Here is a 23,756-nt window from a genome sequence, read left to right on the forward strand (position 1 = left end):
AGACAGGGAGACTTGGGCAGTTACACCGTCAGTCTTGTTCGGTCATGAAGCAGCTAGTATCTCTAACGCTGGCCCTTGTAGCCCTATACGTCTAACGGCTGGCGAGTCTGGCGCGCGGTCCGCGTCAAGCGCCTGCAAACACACAAGGCTGTTGAATGATATACACGGGATGTTGTCACGGCTAGGACCTGGTTCCTCAAGTAGTCTACAAAGAATCGATGTGTAGGTTCTGCGCAATGGCTTGATGTCGAACGGATGGGAGCAGATGCTTCAAGCTTGGATTGATGATGTCGCAGCTTGTATCAAGACCGATGCGACGGATCGTTTCCTAAAAGGAGAGCCAGCGAGTGGATGGAATAGAGTGTCGAGAAATGAAGGACAAGGGTGACTGCTGAAACAAGTAAGATGACGGATACCTCTAGGCGACAGCCTCGAGCCTGACCGAGAAGCGAAAATGCGGAAAAGCGAACAACAATGGGTGTCGCACAGGTGGTCGGGTCGGTAAAAAGAGGGTCCTGGTCCTGGTGGAATGAAAGGAGGCGGGGATGAAAGAAGTATTGAATGATGGATGTGAAGTTGTTGTTGGATTGACAATTTCCAAGTTGCCCGTTGTTGTTGGAAAACTAGGACAAAATCGGATGCTCCTCTATCGATGTAAGGTACCCTGCTGTGCGGAGAGGATAACGAGATAAAAAGTGTCGATGGGTCGGGGATCTAACCTGACCGGGATAGTTGGGGTTGAGGAGTAAAATTAGCCAGGCTTTGGATGCAAAAACCGGTTGCGGCGTACGATGAAGATTTAGGCACCTCATGAGGAGGTGGCGATATATGACATCTATTATGGCTCCTGCTATATCGCTCTTTACTTCTAAAGGCAGAAGTTGATGATAATTGGGAAAGTACAAGGCTGTGTACCAGCGTGAGAATCAAAATAACTCCCGTTGCTGGGGCCACGCCGCGCCGGGGCAGGCACAGAGGGGGGCCCGACACCGCAAAGGCTAGCTGGCTAGACTCAAAATGCTCCCTGGCTAGACTAAGCCCACTTTTATCGCTAAGTAAGCCCAGCCAGCACACCACACTGTATACATCGCTACCCAACCGCTGCTACTATCGTATTGTCTATTAGCGATAGTTAGTCTTATATAATTAAATAAAGCTATCGCAATATCTTACTCCTAATATTAGGCGATTGTTTATAATAATTATCTTTCGTCTTTATTATTATTTAATATAATATCTTCGAATTCGTAGTATTACTATACCTCCTCGCCCGCCCGCCCGCCTGCCTAAGTAAGTCACTAGCCTAGTTAACTAAGATAATTAGCGCTAACGGGGTTTGAATAGAATTGCCAATTAAAATACCTTTAAATTCGTTTCGAATAATTACTCCTAAACAGAATACAATTCCCCTCGTCGAACTTTAATCGTTATCAATACGCCGTCCCCGCTATTATAAGCTTTCGAAGTCGTGTTCGCTATTATAATTACCGTCCTCTAATAAACATTATACTATTATTAAATAGAAATTTCTATTTACTTTTTCGAATTATAATAGGAAAGTTATTACGTTCGATATATTATAAAAGTACGCCGTATAATAAAGTTTTACAATTATATTACGAGTCAATATAAAACGTAGAAAGAAAGGAGAAGAAACCGTTGTTGTTTGTATCGATTATTATTATATATATAGCCGCGCTTATAGAGTCGGTACCGGGTAAAATATTCGAAATATTATATTAAAATACCTTAATTGCCTATATTATATAAAAATAATATTATAAGTAAAGTAAAGTAAATAGTAATTTATTAATGAAATTAAAAATAATTATAATTATAACTTTAATATTGCTAACTTCGTTAGTAATGCTATTTATCGATAATAAATTCGCTGTAATTATAAAGAGGCTATTAATATTATTATTGAAAGGTTGTTTAATATTGTTAGAATAACCGCTTATTAAATTGCCTATTATTTAAATAGTATTATAGATCCTAAAAACGAAAATTCGGTTATTATTTAATATACTAATTGTAATAATCTAACATTAAAATTACGTAGTCTTCGAATCCCTATTATAATAAAGGAAGTATTAAATATTTAATAACGTATCCGCTGTATAAAATATAATCCTTATTCTTCGATTAAAATATTTATCAACTTCTTAAAATAATATAAGAATTTTTACGGTATTAAATATTTTATTAAATATAACGGAGAACGTGTAATACGAATATTTTAGACTTTCGACTAATATATTAAAATATAAAAGAAAAATCCCTATATTTTACTAATTAATAATACGTATAAAGTAAATATTACCCTTATATTATTACCCTTATTAACTTTAATTATTCGGATTTGGAATTTTCTATGTATATTTAATATTTACTTCTAATACCTTTATTTAGGATCTTTTATTTATTAATAATAATTAACCCCTTTTTTTCTTTATAGGTTAACTGCTTTAACCTCCCCTTACTTAATATTATTAGTATTAATATACTAAGTTATAACTTTAACGTCGGCTTCAATCTTTCGAACGGAGAAAGATAAAAAGATTTTAAATAGTAGTTCAATTATTTAAAGAGGCTTTAAGAGGATTATAAAATTCCTAACCCTATGGTACTTATTACCTAATTTCGATAGAAGATTTAAGAAGGCCGCTATTATTATTTACTTAAAAATATTATACTAATTCTATATATAGTATATTAGAAAGAATGTAAATTACTATATTAAAAAAAAGTAGGTTTAATTACCTTTTAATAATAAGGGTAATAGTAGTGATAATGTTACTCCCGATATTAATTTTTTAAATTTCCCGCTAACAGTCCGGAATTTAAGTAATAACGGTCCTAATCCCCTATTGTATAAAGGCCCTATGGTAATTATCGATAATAAAGCCGATAATGAAATTAGCGATAATGAATATGCTAATAATAACTTAAAGGAAAATAACTTGAAAGAGGTTAATAATACTGCTACTACTAACCGCTTTATTTAATAATTTAATACTAAGTAAAGAATTTATAAAATAATTAAAGAATTAATAATTAAAGTTATTATTCTATATAGTCGTAAAGTGCTTACTTTTAACCCCTTTCGTCGATTTTACTGAAATTTATATAAAGGTTTCTAAAAGGCTTAGAAGTAAGTAATTTATATTAATAATAAAGGCTAGTTCAAACGGGTATAGTATTTAATAATTTATAAATTTAAATAATAAATTTATACGTATTAAACCTCCCCCTCCCTCCTTTCTATAATAAATAATATATTTTTTTCGCTTACCCTTTTTTTTTATTGCTAAACTAATTAATAACCTCTCTCGTCTTATTATAGCTCTCTTCGTTTACCTTCTTAAATATTACCTCCTATAAATCAACGAATTTAATAATTACGCTGTTTTAAAATATAGAAAGTTTAGTATTAAAGTAATTAATTGAATCGAATTTATATATAAAATTATTAAATGCTTCTTTAAGAACAGTTTCTCTTTTTTAGATTAATTGTACAAGTATATATAATTTACCTACCGCTTTTAAAAATAGGAATTTAAATCTAAATATATTATAGCGAAATAAATAGTTTTATATAAATATAAAAGGGTAGGAATATTCGATAATTTAATATTAAAAGTATGTAAACATATGATTTTTTAAAAGTTTAATTAATTAATTTCCTTTCTTTTTATATAAGTGGTACTATATACCCTTAAATTTATATAATACTAATACTACTATATATGACGATTAATTTAGAAATCTATATTAAAATATAAATTTCAATTGTAAGAAAGAATTTACTACGTAGTATAAACTACTTTATAAATATTTTATACTATACTTATCATAAATAAATCTCTTGTTAATACTTATTATAAAGGATATTAATACGTACTAATAATTAGGCAGTTCGATAATAGAAATTAAATATCGTATTTATATAATTTAAAACCTTATTACTTTATTTAACCGCTGACGAAAAGCGGCTATCTCCGATTTAAATTTTATAAATTATATATATAAAATATTAGGGCGAGATTTTATAAACCCGGAAGTTTATAAGCTACGCGAATTTGAAAATAATTAAATATTACCTGCTTAACTTATTTAATTTCAACCCTAAGCCGCCGCGTTTATTATAATTGCGCTTATTAATTATAATTAGTATAATAACCGCTGTATACTTTTTTATAACGAACCTCCTTGCCGGATAATATAACAAAATATTTAGAGAGGAAGGAGGATGCTAATTTATTAGAAATAATTTTGTATTAAAAGAAGAAGGATTTAAATAAATTAAATTATGTAAGAAGATTTAAATTATAGAAACTATAGTTTAATTTATATCAACGCCTTCTTTAATACCCCTGTAAGTAATTCTAATTCCTTTGCCCTCGCCTTTTTACCTCCTAATTCCCTCTTAACGATTAGCGCCCTCCCTATTTTCCTATCTTTAAATTTAGTAATAGCTGTTAATTTAGCTTATTAATTCTAACTAATTTAATTATAGAGTATTAGTATTTACTAAGCGGCCGTTAAAATCTCCAATCCTTAATTTAGGCAGTTATTAGAATTAATATAGGGATTAGGTATTAAATACGGTTAAATTAAGAGGTTATATACTTATACGGTTGGAAGTAAAGGAGGCTCTTATAATTCGTACTATAAATTATTGTACTAAATTAATTAATTCTATTATTATTTAGGTGCTTCTTAAAGACTTAAACTTTACTCTTCTTCTCTCTAATTAATTGTAATATAATTTATAAAGTTACGTTATATTAATAATATAATATAATTAGACCCTTATAATTATAGTACTACTTTTAATACTTATACGGAGTGAAAGATGAGCGTTAGGGGATTTGAGTAGGAGGGTAAATTTTTAACCGCTTTCTTAGTACTCTAGGTAGCATTTATATAGGGGGTATTAAAAGGAGCGGGGACACCTTTGAAGGACAACTTCCCCGGCTAAGTGGGTACGTATATTCTAAGTAATAAATATAGTAAGTGTAGTATATATAGTAATAAGAGTTAATATAGAGGATAGTAGTATTACTAATAATTATAATATTAATACCCTCCGTAATAGATAATTGATTGGATTGATAATTTTAAATAACTTTATATAAAAAAATGACGCTAACGACGTAGATTTGGTGATGCGCGGGTATCAATTATGTGGCCTCAGTTGTACGCGGTGTGCTGGCGCGGGCTGGGCTAGGCGGCTAGGCTTATTCAGCGATAAAAGTGAGCTTAGTCTAGCCAGGGAGCATTTTGAGTCTAGCCAGCTAGCCTTTGCGGCCCGACACGCAGGCTGCAGCGCAGCACGGACAGCTGGGAGGCCTGGAGTCGCTGCCGTGGGGACTTGGACCTGAAACAGCGCCTTTTCCGCCAGGGGCTTCCCGGTTCAAATAAGGTTGCCCTCCACTCGTGGGGTTCCATCGGACTGGGTCCCTCTTCGGTCCCGTCTGACGTCCCAAGCTCCCAACTCCCAAACATCGTGGCCGGGACGCCAACCAAGATCAGGTACGTCTCGCTACCATCCCCACTGAGAATCTTCTTTCACATGAAATCCCTCGCGGATGAAGTCTCGAATGCTTCATTATTTCTATTGATATCCCGTCTCTACTGGTGCTCATACCCTCCATGTGCTATAGGTTTTTATTTTTTATTTTTTTAGGTCGCTCCCATCAGCCATGGGCAAATCAGTGTTATCCTAGCCTGACTCCCTGACCTAGTTATAGGCCCGACACAAATACCGGCAGAAACCTTAGCAATGAGAAAAAGGAGAAAGAATGGTTAGAGGGATGGATCATCAGAATGCCTGTGGGTAAATTTATTCTAGCCTCCGGTCCCTTTTCCACCTCATTCATGCTCTGATATCCATCCTGAAGCTCATTGATTGCCCTTAGCCATAGGCTGGGCCAGCTGGCAATCTGCCCCGCAAGATGATTCGGATAGCTTCAATAACTTTGATATCTCTAGTTGCAGAACAAAACAATCTACCCAACGTGGATGGGTGATGCCTCTATCAGCAGCAGTCCTCCACACCTGGCAAAGCTTAGGCCCTTCATTTATTCCCGTGGAATTTAGACCTCTGCGTCAAACGGGAGAATCACCTATATCAGCTCTTTACTTTCAGGACTTGATGGATTTCACCATGCTTGAACCGCAATATCATCAGGCATGACAGAAAAGCCCTAAGCGGCCTTTCTACACTTTGACGTCAGGTTAGTTATCCCAACGACCTCTGCCCGCAACGGCCTGGCTTGTTCCTTGGCCCTGACTTTGAGAAGAATCGGCATTTTGGTGCCGACTGACTGGCAGCTTGCAACCTTGTTCCCGCCGGGACGGTGCGCTAGCTTCAACCCCGTGGCCCCGAACATTCCGGCCTGATGGTGACTGGCCGGACGGATGCCAAAACCCTTCTCCCACGAGGGACAAGCCTTCGCCAAGCAATCATGCCCCAAAGTCTCAACGGCGCTTGGCAGCTGGATGAGATGAAAGTTTTCTTTTCTTCTGATCTTCGACTTTAATTGGGGTCTTGTTCGGTCTATAGGTATTCCAGTGTTCACATATCAGAGCGGCAGATATATCCCAACACCAAGGTCGAGCCATGTGACAGTACGTGCGTTGTGTGTGGTCGGTCGAGGAACGAAAACAACCTCAGGAAAATAGAGGGATATTGTACAGTCATCTAGAGTGAGACCCAATGACTGAAATACCGTGGCTCCTTCTACAGTTCTGTGAAAGCGTATCTGATGATCATCGTTCCTTGCCAGCATCTCGCTGCCAGCGGTTCCACCTTGGGCACAAGTGGAAGGTCCAGAAAGCTGATCTCTCCCGGGAGCGGGGTAGAAATGCAAGCTGTTTCTAAAGCCTTCCCACATGGTTCATGTGAGTGTGTTGAGTTTGACAAAGGTGTGCTTGTTCGCATGGTGTGAGCTCGTGTGTGTGTGTCTTGTTGACGGGTCTGGATCCGCCCCGCAAATCGTGATCGCGGATCGAGTCCGATTAGAAACACAGTGTGAAGAACCAGAGTCGCTAAAGACGAGAATAGAAAGGAGGAGGACTGAGCTCTTCAGTTTGATTCTCTTCAACACCTTCACATCGATCGGCCTAGAAAGTACAGGTGCTGCAGTGTTTAGAGGCACTCAACGGACAGAAAGAAAGAAGCGGTACTCCAACTGTCCTCACATCCATCACGACAACTGATCATTGCATTTTGTTCCAGCGTTGACAAATCGTGGCAAGTCTGAGGTTTCGGCATGTTCCGTACCTCGACCACCAGTAGTGACTCTGCACTAGACAAGGTGTGGAAGACCAAGGTAAAGCGAAATCAATGCACACGTAGACCCATTTCAATGCGCACGTAGACCCCCCTACTTTTTGGGGGTGTTCAATATATTTGTATTAGCCGCGAATTGAAGTCATTTAGAGTCTCCAATCTAGTTAATTGGCTAAGGTACTATAAGGTTATCAGAGTTGTTCAAATTGGTATTGGTGTTGCCGTTTGTTGCCATCTTGACGAAGAATTGGATAAATAGGATGCGTTCTCGACAAACTGGACAAGGGAGAGCAGGTCTACGATCCATCTGAAGACCAATAGACTAAGAAGCGAAAGCGTCGCGGCGGATCACGGGGAAGTCGCAAACAACGCAATAACGATCCCGTTGAGAGTGATAGTGGTAGTTGTAGAGATAGCGATGACGATAGTAGCGACAACGATAGCGACAACGATAGCGACGGAGATGGCGATAGCTTCAATTGAAGCACGAAAGAGGGCGCGCTCGCGAATATACTTTGACTGGCGATGTGGTGAGGTTGACGGGCGCGGTTGGGAGCCAGAGATTGGCTATACACCCTAAAAAGTGGGGGGCCCTACGTGCGCATTGAAATGGGTCTACGTGTGCATTGATTCCGAAGGTAAAGTTAAGGAGACAACCTCCGGCCGGGAACTAGTCTAGATCTGGAACACTCACACTCTACTACTGTACCTCACTTCTCGACAGCAGATCGCACGTTCTGTCAAAACATGCCTCTTTGAGTTCCGAGTTGAATAGTGAATAGTGTATCCAGGACATGAGATCACATCCACTCCGAGGGCGTCATACATAGTAGACAAATCCACAGCCTGACAAAGGTGAAGCACGGGACTCACGATGCCGGCTCCAGTGAGTTGCGGATTCCGTTCAAGCTCTCACTTGATACATTCTAGGTTAGTTCACCTTCCTAGTGGCGGCCCCATCCACTGATTTGGGAACACTCTGCGGCGCTTCCCTGCAAGAGTGAGCCGAGATGGACAGTGCATCCAGGTTTGGAGCACGGTATCGGTATCCCCGCTTTACAGGACGGAGCGTTGGAGGGCTACATTCTGCGCCTACATCCTGAAGAAGGTGCCATTCCAACCGCAATTCCCCGTTCCTCATTGAATGCGAAGCGAAGAGAACCACAGAGCTCCAATCGCTGTCGAGGCACTGCAGACGACACCACCAATCTTTCGTATCCTGACCGGAAACGCTCACCTCGACAACCTCCTGTTCGCACATCCGGCCGAGCAGCATACGAACGTCAACCTTCAGCGCCAGAATTGATTTCCAGCGCCTCGATCCCTATTTTCTGGCAGTCCAGGCCACCTACGATCACGATTTCTCGGCGCCCAGCCTCTGGAAAGCTCAGGGCCTTCAGTAACACCTTCGCGCCCTACTTCGCTATCACGACATCATACTTGTCGCGAATAGCGATCGCATTACATGTTGGGAAAGTGATCGCGAACTATCCGAACTAAGAAAATAAAGCGGGGGAGATCGGAGAGGGGCATTTGTGAGGGCAATTGAACGACACCTTGAAGGACGCCAACTGGATTTCGGCAATAGGGCCACATTCGCGACATCAATCCCGACGACTGCGAACAACAAGCCTCGACGACAACCACGATTACGGCGCCGCGCGCGCGTCAGATGCGACACCGGAGAGAACATACTTCATGGCGATTGAGGCATAGATAGCAAGAGGCAGAAGGATTGCCAAAGCGCATTCCCAGCGGTCTTTTGCCGTCACTAGTGACCGATCCAGCATGAACTGCGCTTCTTTCAACCTCCCCGAAGGAGGCATTCTCCAACTCCCGAATGGCGAGATCATTACGCTTAGCGCTCCGGCCGCCTTCAAACCGCCATCCTGTGGCCTCGCTCTTCGTTCCGTTCCCAATATCATTGCTTCTGGTGGAGGCGTAGGGAGGACTGGAAGTGGCAGCATGGGACTGAAAGCAGATGACGACTCCCACTTTTCGGACTGGCGTGATCCGTTCTATGCGTCGACATTTCCGCAATGCTACGCTCTTGCGGCGACGACAATTATCGCATATACCTTGGTTATCATGCTCTTCATCACACCGAGGTCATTTCTCGATGGCGGAGTGGTTGTTCTGGGACGCAAGGGGTTCACAAACGGCGGCGGCGGCACCAGTATCGGCGGACGTCCTTGGTTGCAGAAAGTTGCAGCCCTCTCGGTCGCCATCTCACTGACCATCGCCAACGCAGCTACGTTTCGCGTCGCCGAACAACAGTATTCCTGGGGGGTCCAGAACGCCACACAACTACAAGAAGATGTCCTTGGTGGGGCCGAACTCAAAATCATCCGCATCATATCCGACACGTTTCTATGGCTCGCCCAAGCGCAAACTCTGATTCGTCTTTTCCCGCGTCAGAGAGAAAAGGTGATTATCAAATGGACGGCTTTTGCGCTCATCACGTTAGACGTCATTTTCCAATCACTCAACAGCTTCAAGTATGGTGGCTCCGACCTTACACGGCCCAAGTTCACCGAGGCTGTGCCGGCTCTCAGTTACCTGTTCGCCCTCGCCCTCGGAGTTCTCTATGCTGCTTGGGTGTTATACTACTCGGTTATGAAGAAGCGGTACGCGTTTTACCACCCCTTGATGAAGAACATGATCCTCGTGGCTGCCCTGTCCGTGGTCTCCATCCTCGTTCCTGTTGTGTTCTTCATCCTCGATATTTCGAAGCCTGATTTTGCGGGCTGGGGAGACTACGTCAGATGGGTGGGGGCTGCTGCAGCTAGTGTCATTGTCTGGGAATGGGTAGAGAGAATCGAAGCATTGGAAAGGGAAGAAAAGAAGGATGGAATATTGGGAAGAGAAGTCTTCGATGGGGACGAGATGCTCGAGGCATCACAGTCGGAACATGCCTGGCCAAAGAGGAGGAGAAAGGGTTCGGGCGGTTCAGATTCGCAAGATACGGAAAGTGGTGGAGGTGGAAAAGATGGCGGATCAAGCCTGTGGAGGTTCGGTGTTTGGCCGAAGATTAGCAACTTGACATTAAAGCACCGGAGCGAGCCCAGCTCCAAAACCGAGCCCAAGCAGGGAAGTTCGCCGGTGGCGGATACTACAAACGACGACGAGATCCCACGGTTCTTACCACCGCCGTTATGGCCCGCACGACCAACTCCGGCAGCCACACCAGTGAGCCGGACGGACACTACTAGTGCCGCGAGTACCATATACGCTGTCAGGTACAATACCATGACAGAACCGACATCGTATGGGACGCCACTACCGGCACACAATATGGGGCGTTTGTCGGGAAGCGAGAGTCGTGGTTCCAGTCGACATAGAGACTATGGGAGCACAAGTCCCGGCTCAGCGCCTACTCAGGATGCCCGCTCAACACAAAACTCCCACGTGGGGGTAGAAACGCCATCGGCAGGAAACAGGTGGCACGCACTTGCCCCAGCGATTTCGAGCCGGGATTTCGTGACGCGTTCGGAGCCACGAGGCAGTAAGATGCAGCGCGACGAGAATTCTCGCTGGGACCTCCGCGCTAGAGTCGACGAGTTCGCAGCAACCCAGGCAGAGAAGCTACGCGAGAAGTTCCGGCCGACGCTGGATACCAACAACTTGCCTGTAACCGTTATCCCTGCGCCGCCGCGCAGCGGCGCCGCACTCGCCCAGCTTCGTGAGGACGAAGAGCTCAATCTCTCATCAAGGGAGGGGACGGTCAGGGAAGAAAGCCGGAATAGCAACGCTTCGGGAACGGTGACTGCGGTAGAGGTGACCCATACCCCGACACAAACTACGTTTTCTCCTCCACCACGAGCGGCAAGCAGCGCCATGAGCACAGCGCAATTGTCACGGCCACGGCTCAGTCCAATCGTCACTCAGGGTTCTTTTACCAACAACCGGTATAACCACCTGCCTGTGACGGTGATACCAGCTCCACGGCGACAGGACTCAACCAGAGCACCATCGCAGCCGCAGTCACCGTCGTCAGTTGCTCTGGGTAAGCAACCGGCGAGAAGCAACTCGACAACGACACCGTCTCCTTGACACGGGCGGGTTGGCGCGCGTTTCCATCTAGGTATCCATGGGCGTTTTTTGGGATTGTTTCTATGTTAGTTTTCTATAGGAGATACCACTTGTTATTGCACTGTTTTGGCGTCTAGCGAGGATCAAAAAAAGGGCGTTCAGGTTGGGAGGTTTTGGGTGAGCTATCACGCTTTTATGCATTGTCATCACCATCACCCTCGGGATATTCGGGGCCCGCGGAAGAGGCACAGGGAGAGGATATATGCTGTTATATGTCTGAATGTACATTCATATGCAATCTTTCTGGGTGTTCATTATATATTTGGTTTCGCCTTGATGGCGTTTTTGAATACCAACCCTTTATGAAGGATGAATCAATTTCACAGGTATTAAACTGCCCTGTCAAGATCTGTCTCGTTTTCGTCTTACACTCATGCACCTGAGTGATGTCAAAGATAGAGTTGTTTAAGGCGGCCGGTGGCGAAGGTCTGACGTTGGTCGAAATCCCTGGTGAAGTGTGAACCCCTTTTCTGCTAACAAACCGCATGTACAGAATAATCATATCAGCAGGGTTCTGCGGACTCGGCAGCCCTTGGAGTTGCACTCTTCCATCGGGACCTGCAGAGACTCCCTTCCAGAGAGTGGTCCAGTCCAGCCTCGGCTCGCCCATGACAAAATTGATGACACCCAAGTCCAGAACCAGAAATCAACCAAAACACCACGAAAATGAATGCTTTTATTGTAAATTAATGCCCGGTTCAAGCGCCCTCTAGATCTATACAATCCTACTGTATTTGGGGTATTTGGTCAATCCATTTGTTAATGGTTTCTTGCTTCAATGCAGCCCAGCCTTCTCAAAACCCCTGATCATCCCCGTCGACACTCTCCAGTGTGCTTTCTGAATAGGCCAATGAATGTTTGTTTTGGCGAGACTAATAGCGAGTGAGCTTGGCGTTTTAACCTGATGGGGAAGGGACGAGAAAAATTGAGAGTTTTGCGACGAATGTTCACAGGATGACGGTGGAAACAAGGGTCCAATTAAGCGGTCTGTGGGGTCGGCCGCGGACGGAACACCCGAATGAAGCATTTTAGCGTCATGTCAGCCCCCTAGTCCTGCGTATAGTCCATCCTGGGCGCTGAGGACGAGGCGTGCTCCCTACCGCCTTTCCGTCCCGCGGCTGAGCGATACGTGAAGAGAGTCTCAGAGAGACCGAACGGGTGTAGCTCTGGACCCCCGGCCCCCCGTCTCAACTGTTGAGGCCACTCCCCCTCCAAAAGAAAAAGACCATCTTCCAACTCGGAATTGCCGCCTTGCTCTGTTTTCCAAACTTCTTCACAAGAAACTTTTTCTTTCTTTCACGGTGCTGTTTAGCCTTCAGTTGCTTGCAGCTTACCTGCTGTAGACCGCAGACGAGCAGCAGCAGCTTACTCTTATTCTTTGTTTTAATTCCCCCAAGTTTCACGGGATTCGGTCACGCCCCTCCTTTTTTGCTTACCTGCCGGTGGAACGAACACACGCGAACTCCTCCTCCTTCGGCGTTTTGTACGTGATTTGATTCGGCGCAAATCAAGAGACGGTCAGAGTCCGACTGTGGCTTTGAAGGAGAATCGAAAAGCAGTAACCACCTTTGGATACTTGGAATCCCTCGAGTCTTGCGCTTCTTCGTCTTCCATCCCGGAGGTTGTCCGACTGACCAGCCATCCACCACCACCACATCCCACCGCCCACCATGGCACCCTCGACAAAATCAGAACCGTTTCCAGAGCTCAGCTCGGCGGCAGACCGCCAATTACACTCTGAGGCTACCGCAGCCCGTCGCCGCAGAAAATCGAGCGGCCTTGGACAAGCCTTGCGCGTCGGTGACACTGGCGCACCCGCCTTGGCCACCAGTCTTGCCCTCTCACAGAAGGTAAGGACCACCCCATTATGAACACCAGGCCACAGACGGAGGGACAAACGGGCAACAAGAAGAGAAGCTGACCGCAGTTGTCATACAGGATTCCAAAGATTTCGCCGCGGCACCAGGCAAGAAATTCTCCAAGCGGCGCAAGGCGCGCTCCCTCCTACGCCGCGCCAAAAACTACGCCATCAAGCACACCTGGGCCTTGCCCTTGGCCATCCTGATGGCGTTCCTATCTCTCTTCGCCATCAACCCGACCGAGAGCAACCCGATCCACCACTTTATCTTCCTCTCATACAAGCTGCCAACCTCGAGCTCCGATGAGATCCCGCAATACGGCAAGGGTCTCTGGGATATTGCCTTGGTGTCCTTCTACACCGTCGTCCTCTCCTTCACCCGCGAGTTCATCATGCAGGAGGTTCTGCGCCCCATGGCGCGCTGGGCCGGCCTCAAGTCGCGCGGAAAGCAGGCTCGGTACATGGAGCAAATGTACACGGCCCTGTACTTTGGACTCATGGGACCCGTTGGTATGTACGTTATGAGCCGCACGCCCGTCTGGTACTTCAACACCGCGGGCATGTACGAGAACTTCCCGCACAAGACCCATGAGGCCTGTTTCAAGTTCTATTACCTCTTCCAGGCCGCCTACTGGGCGCAGCAGGCCATCGTGCTTCTCCTGGGAATGGAGAAGCCCCGGAAGGACTTCAAGGAGTTGGTTTGCCACCACATTGTCAGCTTGGCTTTGATCGGCTTGAGCTACCGCTTCCACTTCACCTACATCGGCCTTGCGGTCTACATCACCCACGATATTAGTGATTTCTTCTTGGCGGTAAGTCTTGGCCCAGCACCTCGTTGTGAGTCAGGGCGTGGCGCATTTGCTAACTTTGTACCGTTTACCAGACATCCAAGACACTCAACTACCTCGACCACGCGCTCACCGGCCCCTACTACTTCACCTTCATGTGCGTGTGGATCTATCTGCGCCACTACCTCAACTTGCGCATTTTATTGAGTCTGTTCACCGAGTTCAAGACCATCGGCCCTTACGAGCTCAACTGGGAGACTCAGCAGTACAAGTGCGACCTCTCCTTCGTCATCACGCTCACCCTGCTCGGCTCTCTCCAGGCGCTCAACCTCTTTTGGCTGTTCTTCATTATCCGCATCGCTTATCGCTTCGCTATCCATAAAGTTGCCAAGGATGACCGCAGCGATGATGAGTCGGAGTTGGAAGAGGACGTTCCTGAGGAGAAGTCTACTGCTGATAGCTCTACCACAAAGAGGTAGATTGGGGGAGAGTAGCATCGTTCTGTTGTCATTACCGCATGTATTAGAATCACTATAATGGGGGGTTTTTGGTGGTGATGTATGATGTGCATTTATATCTATCTACTTACACGACCTCGGGCGTATATTTACGTCTTTCTTCCATCACGTTTGTATATGAAAAAGAAGAGGTGGAAATGAAAACGACAAAGTATTTCTCTAACTGCATGGGAACAAATTACAATCATATGACTATCTGGGAAGGGTCTCGGAAAGGGTGGGACAGGAAAGGGAATAGAAAGGGGCGGGAGAGGAACGCATAAGGATACGTGCACATTTTCTGTGCGTCAAAAAAGTTAATACAAACGATTACTACTTTCATCATGCTCCCGTCCCCTGACAAGTGGCACTTCCTGAACACTGTTGTGCAAAGGACAAATAGGGGTAAGTAAACAAACTGGAAATGGGGATCATTCACCCAACACGAACGTAAGGGCTTATACAAATATCCACGCTCGACTGCTTGGTTTACGTAACGCATGGTGCTAATGCGGAGAGGTATTCGCAATTATACGGGCTTTCAAGAAAGCGATTACCACATGGCCAGTCATCGAAGTGATCCAAGACTGAGTGAGGTGACAAATACAATTCGATCCTGGTTGATTGATGACTTTGTTACCCTCAAGAACGTTGGTCCATGCGGACTGGACGCTTGGCCGTACGTATGGATATATACAGGCCCTTCTTACCGATTTTTAGGATATATTCACGTCTCTTGGTCCATGACGTTTACCTCCTTCAGCTTCGACTTCGACTTAGGCTAACAAGGTTGACTGACACAATGGTCAGTTGTCGACATAGGGACTTGTACATCTGACGCAAACGGGAAACGGTGAAGGGGAACGATGAGATGGGATCGAAACCTAACGGTGGTATATGCTATGATTCACCAAAGACAGTAAACCGCCCACCGAATGAACGACAAGCAAGAAAAGTAAATAGCACGTCAGTCTAAATTTTTGTCAACGAGAGCTATCAAAAAAACCAAGCCCGGTTTGGTATCCATCCGTCCATCAGCAGCCAACCCGGCACAACACAACACAACCGGACCGCCAGACCACCCACCCGCAACAACCAGATCCTGGACTGGAACTGGAACCAGAACAGTAAACAAGAACAACAGCAACAAACAACAGAAAAACATGTCCCCAATCCGCAACGGCTCCCCGCCCCCTCCCGGCTTTCTTCCTCCAGCAGCGGAAACAGGGGGCTTTACCATCAAGATCATCAAGAAGAGAACGCCCTCACCATCCAGATCCTCCTCGTCGTCTTTCTCGTCCTCATTGTCCACGTTGTCTTCGTCCATGCCGTGCACGTCTGATAGTCTTGGTAGTCCGGATCGTTCGGATCGTTCCTCAGTACGCTCGTCATCGTCAGGGGAAAATCCGTCATGGTGGACAAGGGCAAAGACAAAAACGAAGAAGAGGGACTCGAGTATGTTGAGGGATAACATTACAAGGTACAGGCCTGGAGGCGGAGGCGGAAGCGGAAGCGGAAGCGGAAGCACAACAAAGGCTACGGCAACGACGACAACAACGACAACGACAACGAGAAATCCTTATGACAGGTGGTCAGAGCAGTCACCGAGCTTGGAGGATATTTTGAGGGTGTTTCCGGGGAATGCGTTGGGGGTTGGTCAGGGGGCTGAGAGGTAGTGATCGCTGATCAGGGGGTGGGGACGGGAGGTGAGGTGGTGAAGGAGGTGGTAAAGGTGGTGAAAGGAGGAAAATATAGAAAGGGGAAATACAGCTAAAAGGGGCGAAACAACGAGTTGCCATGACGAGGGAAACCAGACGGAGGATAGCGGGCTGAAAAGGGCTTTATACGAGAGGGACATACAAAAGAGGACTCACTTGGTCCTAGGCCTACAACTGGGATGTTCAAGTACAAAGTATACAGGCACAACCGTTGGTGTTCTATGAAGACAGTCTGCGGTTGTAATATATTGATATTTTTCCGCTACTTTCTCTTTTCCCATCTTTCCTCACCCCATCTTCACTTCCCTTCGTTTCATCAAGTACCACGTCCCAATCCTAAACCCCCAGCCCCAGTTCTACGTACCTCTAAATCTGAACTCCCGTCCTACTCTATAGAACTTAATCCCTCCACCACCTATATGCTTGTCACCATCACTTACCGCCACCACTACCACCACCACCACCACCCCAAGACCAAGATTTCTTCTCTTTCGCCTCCGCCTCCTTCCTCTCATGCTCAATCGGCACTGCCATCAACTCAAAGTGCTTGCTATGGTCGATCAAGCTCGGTATGTTCTTCCACTCGCTGTACTCGAAGTGCTCTCTGGATTTGGATTCCCTCCCGGGTTTGACGGAGCTGTTTGGGAAGGGGGATTTGTATGGTGTGGTTGTGGTGGGGGGGTTGAATGTGGTGGTAGTGGACGCGCTGTTGTGGGAGAAGGTTCCTGCGGAGGAGGAGGATGCTATTTTGTGAAGGGTAATGGGGAAGTAGTGAGTACGGTGTTTTTGGTGCAAAGTTGAGGATATATGAAAGAGGAGAAGGAGGGAGTTGATAAAAGGGGCGGGAAGAAGGGAAGCGGCTGAAAAGGTGAACTTTACTTACAGCCTCCTGTAGTGGAGGAGGAAGTTGTGTTGTTGTTGGTTGTTGACTTGGAACTGGACATGGTGAGTGTAGTTGTCTCCAAAGGTTGTGGGTTGGTAAAAATGCTAGCCTGGTAGGGGGTCTTGTTTCCTGTGACGACGCCGATGGTATTGATAGTGACGGAGATCTTCTTCCTGGTATACTCAAGCGAGTTTGTCGACTGATGTCAAGGAAATTACCTTCCAATAGCATACCCATAGACGATTATATATCTCGAGGCTGGAACTTTCGAATGGTCAGTTTTCCTCCATGATTTCAGCGCAAAGAGATATCAGAACTCTGCGTTTGATGTTAGCCATCAAACCTCGATGTTGGGAAGTAAAGACTGCTTCATAAACACGACATTGGGACATGTGGAAGATGGATGACAGGCAAACTATCAACTCCGAAACACTCGACCTGTTGGATGACCAAGACTCGTTTTCTTTTCACAGAAAGTGGCCGTGAGAGACACCAAACCATGATTTCTCTATGCGTAGACCTTTGTGAGTTGCACCATACCAGGAGGTTTAGAAGCCATACTGGTCTTCTGAGCATGCCTGAATTAAATCATCGTGATGACACCTCGAGGCCCAACCTTCAGTAGATGTGTTCGTCTTCCGAAAAGTTGGTATGTTAAAACACACTGATTGCTGAAGTATACATCCGCCAGAAATTGCTCAGAAACCAGCTTGTTGGAGAGGCCTGAACGGGCGAGGTAAGGAGGACTCCGGACATACATGAAGTTAACGAGTCTTGAGTCGAGGCAAGAGCCACTCATAGAACTGCACCATGAGCCATCTGAGAGCGAACAGCACATTCCAAGTTTGTATCCGTCGGCCAAATTGTTCTTGCTGTTTCTGGCACATGGAAACCCATCAGTCCTTTCCATTTCTTTCTCTCCCCATGGCCGCTCCTTCTCCGACCCAAAGACACGGAGTACAGCACACGGCATTGATTGCTCTTCCCCTAATACATCCTCCTCACAACTCTCACTTCCAAGCACAATGAATTAAGGCATGACCCACCAGCAATCATGACACACACACACACCCTCTTCTGCAAACCAGTTCATCTTATTTTCAGCTACAAACGCACTACACGCTAAGCTCACTGGGTATTCACCTCTCTCTCTCAATCATTTCCCCTTTTATTTCGAGCCGAGTGAACCATCATCACTCAGCAGCCAGCACCAGACCCATTCCCCAACACCATCGCTCCGGGTATTTTGTTCCCCCACTCCCACCCCTCCCACACACACATGATAATGCAAATGGCCGCCCTTTAAAAGACAATGAATGACAACTCACTCATATACTAAGCATTGCTCGCGCGCTCGCTCGGTAAACGTCGCTCGCTTGCTCGCGCATGCTTAGTGACCAGGGACAGATAGACTGAAGAGGGAAACAGGAGACAAAGTCTCGCTCATATCGAACAGACACACAGGGAAAATACGAGGAAATAGAACAGATGTAAGGGCAGGATGGAGAGGGAGATGTTGTCATCAATGAGCCATCAGCCATCGACCGGATGAATTAGTGTCTCTGAGTGTTTTGGAAAACCCCATCACAAACCGGCAACTCCTTCTTTTCCCAAGGGCTGTAAGGTCGCGACTCGAAATCACTTAACAAACCACTTATATGGTAATAGATAACCCCGGGTATTTGTTGTCCCCCCATGCATACCCTCTATTCACCGTTTCTCCCCCGTCTGCCCAGTCCTATGCCGGGCCGTAAAAAGCCAAGTATGAAAAGGCAAACCAGAGTGTAACACACCATGACACACGGCTCCCGATGCACGAAAAAATGGAAGCGACATGCCAATAGAATGAGGAAAGGGCGTATATCACTGGGCCTAAAGGTGCCCCCAACAAGTTCAAGTAAATGGACAAAAAGTCCCATATTGCATTAAAGGAATACCCACCAACGCCAGCCATGCTTGGGAATCTTATCTCGTGGTTCTCGTCTCTCGTTAAGCGGCGTGTTTGAATAAGAAAAGGAAAACAGGAAGAGACTTTATAGACAGGAGGAAATGTGAAAGGGGTAATTATTACGGCCCCGCCACGGGACCAGTTGATGCTTCGCTGAGAACGAAAACGAAACCAAAACATGCAATATGTCCAGCATGGTTTCGACGAGCGAGGTTGACTCAGCTTGTCGCCCCATGGTGACCAGGTATTAGGTGTGGCTGTGTCGCGGATGTATAGACTCGCTAAACACTGATGCATCGTTAAGTGGGTCGTTAGGAGGCCTCATGTACTGGCTCGTACCCTAGGTGGCAAAGAGTAACTTGAAGACAGCCTCGAACGCGAGGCATATGAGGCGGATAGCGGTTGACCATTGTCTCTGCGTCCAGCAATTGGTTGTATCGCCGCTGTTCGCGGGTCGTAGGCACTGTTGTGATTGTCCTCCTCATGGGAATCATCGCTAGCTTCGTCATGCAGAGTTCCCTCTGATCCACTGACTGAAGCGCTGCTGTCATCATCCGAGTTCGAGCTAGTACCCCTGTGAGAAGTGGTGTCTGACTCGTTGTCCGGCGTTGAGGTACCGACGGTTGGGCTTTTCAGCCCCGTCTGCAGAATAGCGGATGAGACCATGCTGTCGTAACCATCCGAGTGATCGTCGTCTCGTGAGAGGTTGGCTCGACTCAACAATTTCTGAGCCTTCAGAGTGGCTTTTAGAGCGTGCTCTGCCGCGCGCTCAGCACGGCAATGCTTCTCCCACATGGAAGCATAGCGGCCGCCCAGAGCCAGGAGCTCTTGATGCGTGCCTTTTTCGACCATGGTGCCAGCGTGAAGGACGATGATTTGATCCGCGTGTGTGATAGTTGACAACCGATGCCTGTTTATATCTCGTTAGCAAAAGATCAAGTGATGATCACGACAGGGGCCACTTACGCAATGATCAGGAGCGTACGGCCCTCGCCGAAATTGCCGCTGATTAGCTTGGACTGGATCTTCTGCTCCGTCTCACCATCCAAGGCCGAAGTGGCCTCGTCCAACATGATGATTTGGGGGTTCTTCAAGATTGTGCGCGCGATAGCGACACGTTGCTTCTCACCGCCGCTCAAGCGAAGGCCACGCTCGCCAACTTTGGTGGCGTAGCCGTCTGGGAAACTCAGGATGCGGTCGTGAATAGCAGCGGCCCGGCAAGCATCATACACATCTTCCTCTGTTGCGTTTGGGTTCGCATATTTCAGGTTGTACATGAGGGTTTCGTTGAACAAGATAGTATCTTGCGGAACGACGCCGATGAATCGGCGGACGGAGTCGATGGTCAAGTCTTTTACGTCATGGCCGTCCATCTGGATGCTTCCCTCCTGGCAGTTGTAATACCGGAACATCAGGCGGAACACGGTGGACTTTCCGCCTCCAGACTCGCCGACAAATGCGGTAGTAGTTCCGGGCTTGCACTCGAAAGACAAGTCATGTAGAGCAGGCCTGCGCTTGTCGTACGAGAACCCGACGTTGTTCCATTTCAGATGGCCGCTGCAGTGCGTCAAGTCCAGGACGTCAGGGCCGTCGATGACGGAAGGCTGGATTTTGAAGAGTTCGAGGAGTCTCTCTCCAGAGATCATGGCTTGCTGGATGGTCCGGTAGAAAGTACCAAAGAAGTTGAGTGGTCCTTGTAGCTGGCCGAGATAAGTGATCAACGACACAAACTCACCAAGGGTCCGTGTGCCTTGGCTGACCTGATACGCGCAGGTCATCATGATGACAAGAAAGCCGCACATGAAAACCATGGACTGGCACATGTTCATGTGATTCATGCCAAAGGTCACCTTGGCTTCGGCTGCCTGGTAGTTGAGGATCGCATTGCGGTAGCGCGCAAACTCGTACTTCTCGGCGTTGAAGTATTTAACCGTTTCGTAAGACGTGATCGAATCGTTCTTGACAGCCTCTTCCTCTCTATCCGCATTGACCATATCGCGTCGCTGGTCAGCCCTGGTTGCCGCCATGCGGATCGTCAAAAACAAATAGTAAAAGGTGATAACCGAGACGAACAAGGCGTACATGGGCCCGAACTTGACATAGAAGAAGATGATGGCTATGAAAAGGTCGATAAGCATGGGAACCACTTGGAAAGTTGTCTGCTCCAGGAACTGGTTGATAGAGGCTCCCTTGTTGAGGGCCGAAAGAACCTCTCCAGTGCGTTTGCCAAGGTGGAAATCCAGTGACAAGGAATGCACATGCTCAAATGCAGCTGTCGTCAATGCTCGGTAGGTATGCTGCGATACGGGGATCCAGAGGATCGACCTAAGAGATCCAAGCAATCCAGAAGGCCCTTGAAGCAGCTTGTATAGTACCAGGAGTCCAACCTGCATCCACGGCATTGTGAAAACACCATCCTTCGGCTCTAGTGCGTCTGTAACCCTGCCCATCTGAGCCGGGACCGCAATGTTGACAAAGCGCTGGAGGAGAACCAAAACAAAGCACACGAGTATGATACCCTGGAGCTTTAGAGAATTTGCTGGCCAAAGATATGGGAAGAAGACCGAATAACCGCGGCAGTATTCGAACCAGGTCTTGTGAGGAAGTTTCTGAGGTCGGTAGAATGCCGCTTCCGCATCACGCTGTTGACAACCCGCTTCCCCGGCGCCATTTCCGCTCGCAAATCCAGAGTCGGTCCGTGGAAGTCTGCGATCATTGCATCTGTTGGAGTCGGTATGATAATTTGGGTGATTTCCGTTAAGCAGAGGACTTGACTCGTCACTGTCGGAGTGGCTTGCTTCTTCGTCGTATCGCTGTTTCTCCTTGATACACTTCCTGGTCGTAAGAGCCGCATAGGTGAACACCATAATCGTTATGATTAGAATACGGACGGCACCAATGCTGAGATCCACGAGGTCCCAACCGTCCGGGCCATTGGTGAGTTTCGGTATCGGGTCCTGAGCGCCAAGGGTGGAGTAGTGACTCCCGGTAACAATGAGGGCGAATGATAATAGGACGACAATTTCGCCGCCGAGGCCGAGAACCCATGTGATGAAGTGGACGATATTCGGGCTGTTTTCCCAGTCAAACAAAGTGATGAGAACGTATACGTAGAAGAAAGCCGACCCAGCAACGTAGACCTTTAAGCGGAGTTGTAAGTAAATCAAGCCAATAGTTTGACGGCCCATTAGGACCAAATACTTGGAAGTGGGAAAGACTTACGATGCGCTGTTCATCGCACCACCAATCGCCCACCTCCCCTTTCACTCCGCGAGCTGACAAGGCACGAAGGGCGATAGCAGCACCGTTGGCAACAAATGATAATACAAGGCCAGCCGAGAGGTACTGAAACACGGTCTTGGCCACGTCGCCGTTGTGAACAAAGGGTGCTTGAGTGTCGTGGTGCTCGCGCCTTCTCTTGGTAAAGGGCAGAGGTTTGCCGCCGGGGCCCTTGACGGTTGGGGCAACCACTTCCTCCTCGGTCTTGGAAGTTACAATGCTATGGATGCCGGCTGAGATGATGAAGGCGAATAATAGAACGACTGGATAGCATAGCTGAGAGTTCCTAAAGACGACTTCGGCGAGGCTGGGCTGAAAGCCTCGTCCATCCTTGAGTGCGTCCATATTGGGCCTGCACAAGACTGAGGGTTAGAAGAGGGTCGGTGGGGTGGTCGAGTAAGAGGAGTTGGGAGGAGGTGAGATAGAAATAAAGGATGAGGTTGAGAAGAAGAGATGTAGTAGCCAAGGTGGGGAGGCAAGGAGTACCTCTTTTGGAGGTCAGGGGATGGAAAGGCAGAGCAGGTGAATGGTCAGAAGGTGGCACTGCATGCTAGCTCGACGAGCCCAGGCAATGCTTGACGGGAGCTAACATACAGGAAGAGGCAGGATTTAGAGAGGAGAGGAGAAGACGACGAGGCAGAGGCAAGGCCGCCAGAGCATGACCCTCGGGACCCTCAAGATTTCCTTGGCGATTTTGAGTGGTGGTCGGTCGGGTTTAAGTGGACGTTGCGGTCGAGGTTCCGGCTGCGCGCAGTGGCGGCAAACTGCAACCGAACTGGCAAACTGAATGTGGACGGCGGCAGAAGAAGCGAGCGTATGTTTTGAATAGAGAGGCCGAGCCTGAAGAAGGCCAAGGAGACCCGAGAGATAGGCAGATGGTAACGTTAGGGTAGGAGAAGTATGAAGCTGCAGACGGCTGCCGGGGTGATGGCGTAGCAGGGTCGGCGGGAGTGTATATTAGAGACGGGACGATGTAGATGAGATGCCGTACTCGCCCACTATCGCGCTGCGTGTGCGCGTGCGTGTCTCTGGGTGAACCCTCGAGGCCGCTTCTGTCCCGCTGCTGTACGCTTTTGGGTCGATGGGTTGTCGTCGGATGGTGCGTCACGGTTCAAGGTTCCCGTCGACTTGAGCACCGAGACCGAGTCCAGTAAAAGTACTGTAGAGAAGTACCTCGATCGAGTCGGCGGCCTATAGATGGTGGGGCAGCGCCACAGGCGGGAGCAGGTGACGGTGTTCCAGGTTGGTGGTGCGGCTTTTGCCACTTGAAGGATCTGGGGCCGATCCGAGTCAAGAGATGTCGTTGCTGCTGATGAGGTCCAGCTGAGAGGCAACCGCCTGGTTTGAACTTGATATTCGAAGCCCTGGGGCCGCTTGAACCGTCGATAACCTG

At 47.2% G+C, this 23,756-nt stretch overlaps 5 protein-coding genes across 5 annotated transcripts; 3 read left to right on the plus strand and 2 right to left on the minus strand.

Moving 5' to 3' along the window:
* Positions 1–7,280: 7,280 nt before the first annotated feature.
* Positions 7,281–8,800, plus strand: B0H65DRAFT_444374 (uncharacterized protein; the record flags this gene model as incomplete). The annotated part of the gene is made up of 4 exons (XM_062825681.1): positions 7,281–7,340; positions 7,622–7,700; positions 7,885–7,938; positions 8,328–8,800. 4 exons carry the CDS (start codon positions 7,281–7,283, stop codon positions 8,798–8,800), a joined length of 666 nt encoding a protein of 221 aa, XP_062679308.1.
* Positions 8,801–8,832: 32 nt separating this feature from the next.
* On the plus strand, positions 8,833–11,477 carry B0H65DRAFT_256926 (pH-response regulator protein palH/rim-21). The gene has a single exon (XM_062822563.1). The coding sequence runs from the start codon at positions 9,089–9,091 to the stop codon at positions 11,351–11,353; it is 2,265 nt and encodes a 754-aa protein (XP_062679309.1). The 5' UTR covers positions 8,833–9,088; the 3' UTR covers positions 11,354–11,477.
* Positions 11,478–13,062: 1,585 nt separating this feature from the next.
* B0H65DRAFT_431640 (TLC domain-containing protein) lies at positions 13,063–14,517 on the plus strand (the record flags this gene model as incomplete). Its single annotated transcript, XM_062824955.1, has 3 exons — positions 13,063–13,242; positions 13,331–14,062; positions 14,134–14,517. The coding sequence occupies 3 exons, from the start codon at positions 13,063–13,065 to the stop codon at positions 14,515–14,517; spliced, it is 1,296 nt and encodes a 431-aa protein (XP_062679310.1).
* A 2,168-nt stretch (positions 14,518–16,685) lies between these two features.
* B0H65DRAFT_430835 (uncharacterized protein) lies at positions 16,686–17,197 on the minus strand (the record flags this gene model as incomplete). The annotated part of the gene is made up of 2 exons (XM_062824903.1): positions 16,686–16,959; positions 17,133–17,197. The coding sequence occupies 2 exons, from the start codon at positions 17,195–17,197 to the stop codon at positions 16,686–16,688; spliced, it is 339 nt and encodes a 112-aa protein (XP_062679311.1).
* A 1,844-nt stretch (positions 17,198–19,041) lies between these two features.
* B0H65DRAFT_256968 (uncharacterized protein) lies at positions 19,042–23,024 on the minus strand. Its single transcript, XM_062822564.1, has 3 exons — positions 22,307–23,024; positions 20,051–22,224; positions 19,042–19,994 (listed from the first exon to the last, which is right to left on the minus strand). The coding sequence occupies exons 1-3, from the start codon at positions 22,706–22,708 to the stop codon at positions 19,406–19,408; spliced, it is 3,165 nt and encodes a 1,054-aa protein (XP_062679312.1). The 5' UTR covers positions 22,709–23,024; the 3' UTR covers positions 19,042–19,405.
* Between the last annotated feature and the right edge of the window lie 732 nt (positions 23,025–23,756).

The sequence above is a fragment of the Neurospora tetraspora genome (assembly GCF_033439725.1).
Source record: "Neurospora tetraspora strain CBS 560.94 chromosome Unknown B0H65scaffold_6, whole genome shotgun sequence".
Lineage (NCBI taxonomy): Eukaryota > Fungi > Ascomycota > Sordariomycetes > Sordariales > Sordariaceae > Neurospora > Neurospora tetraspora.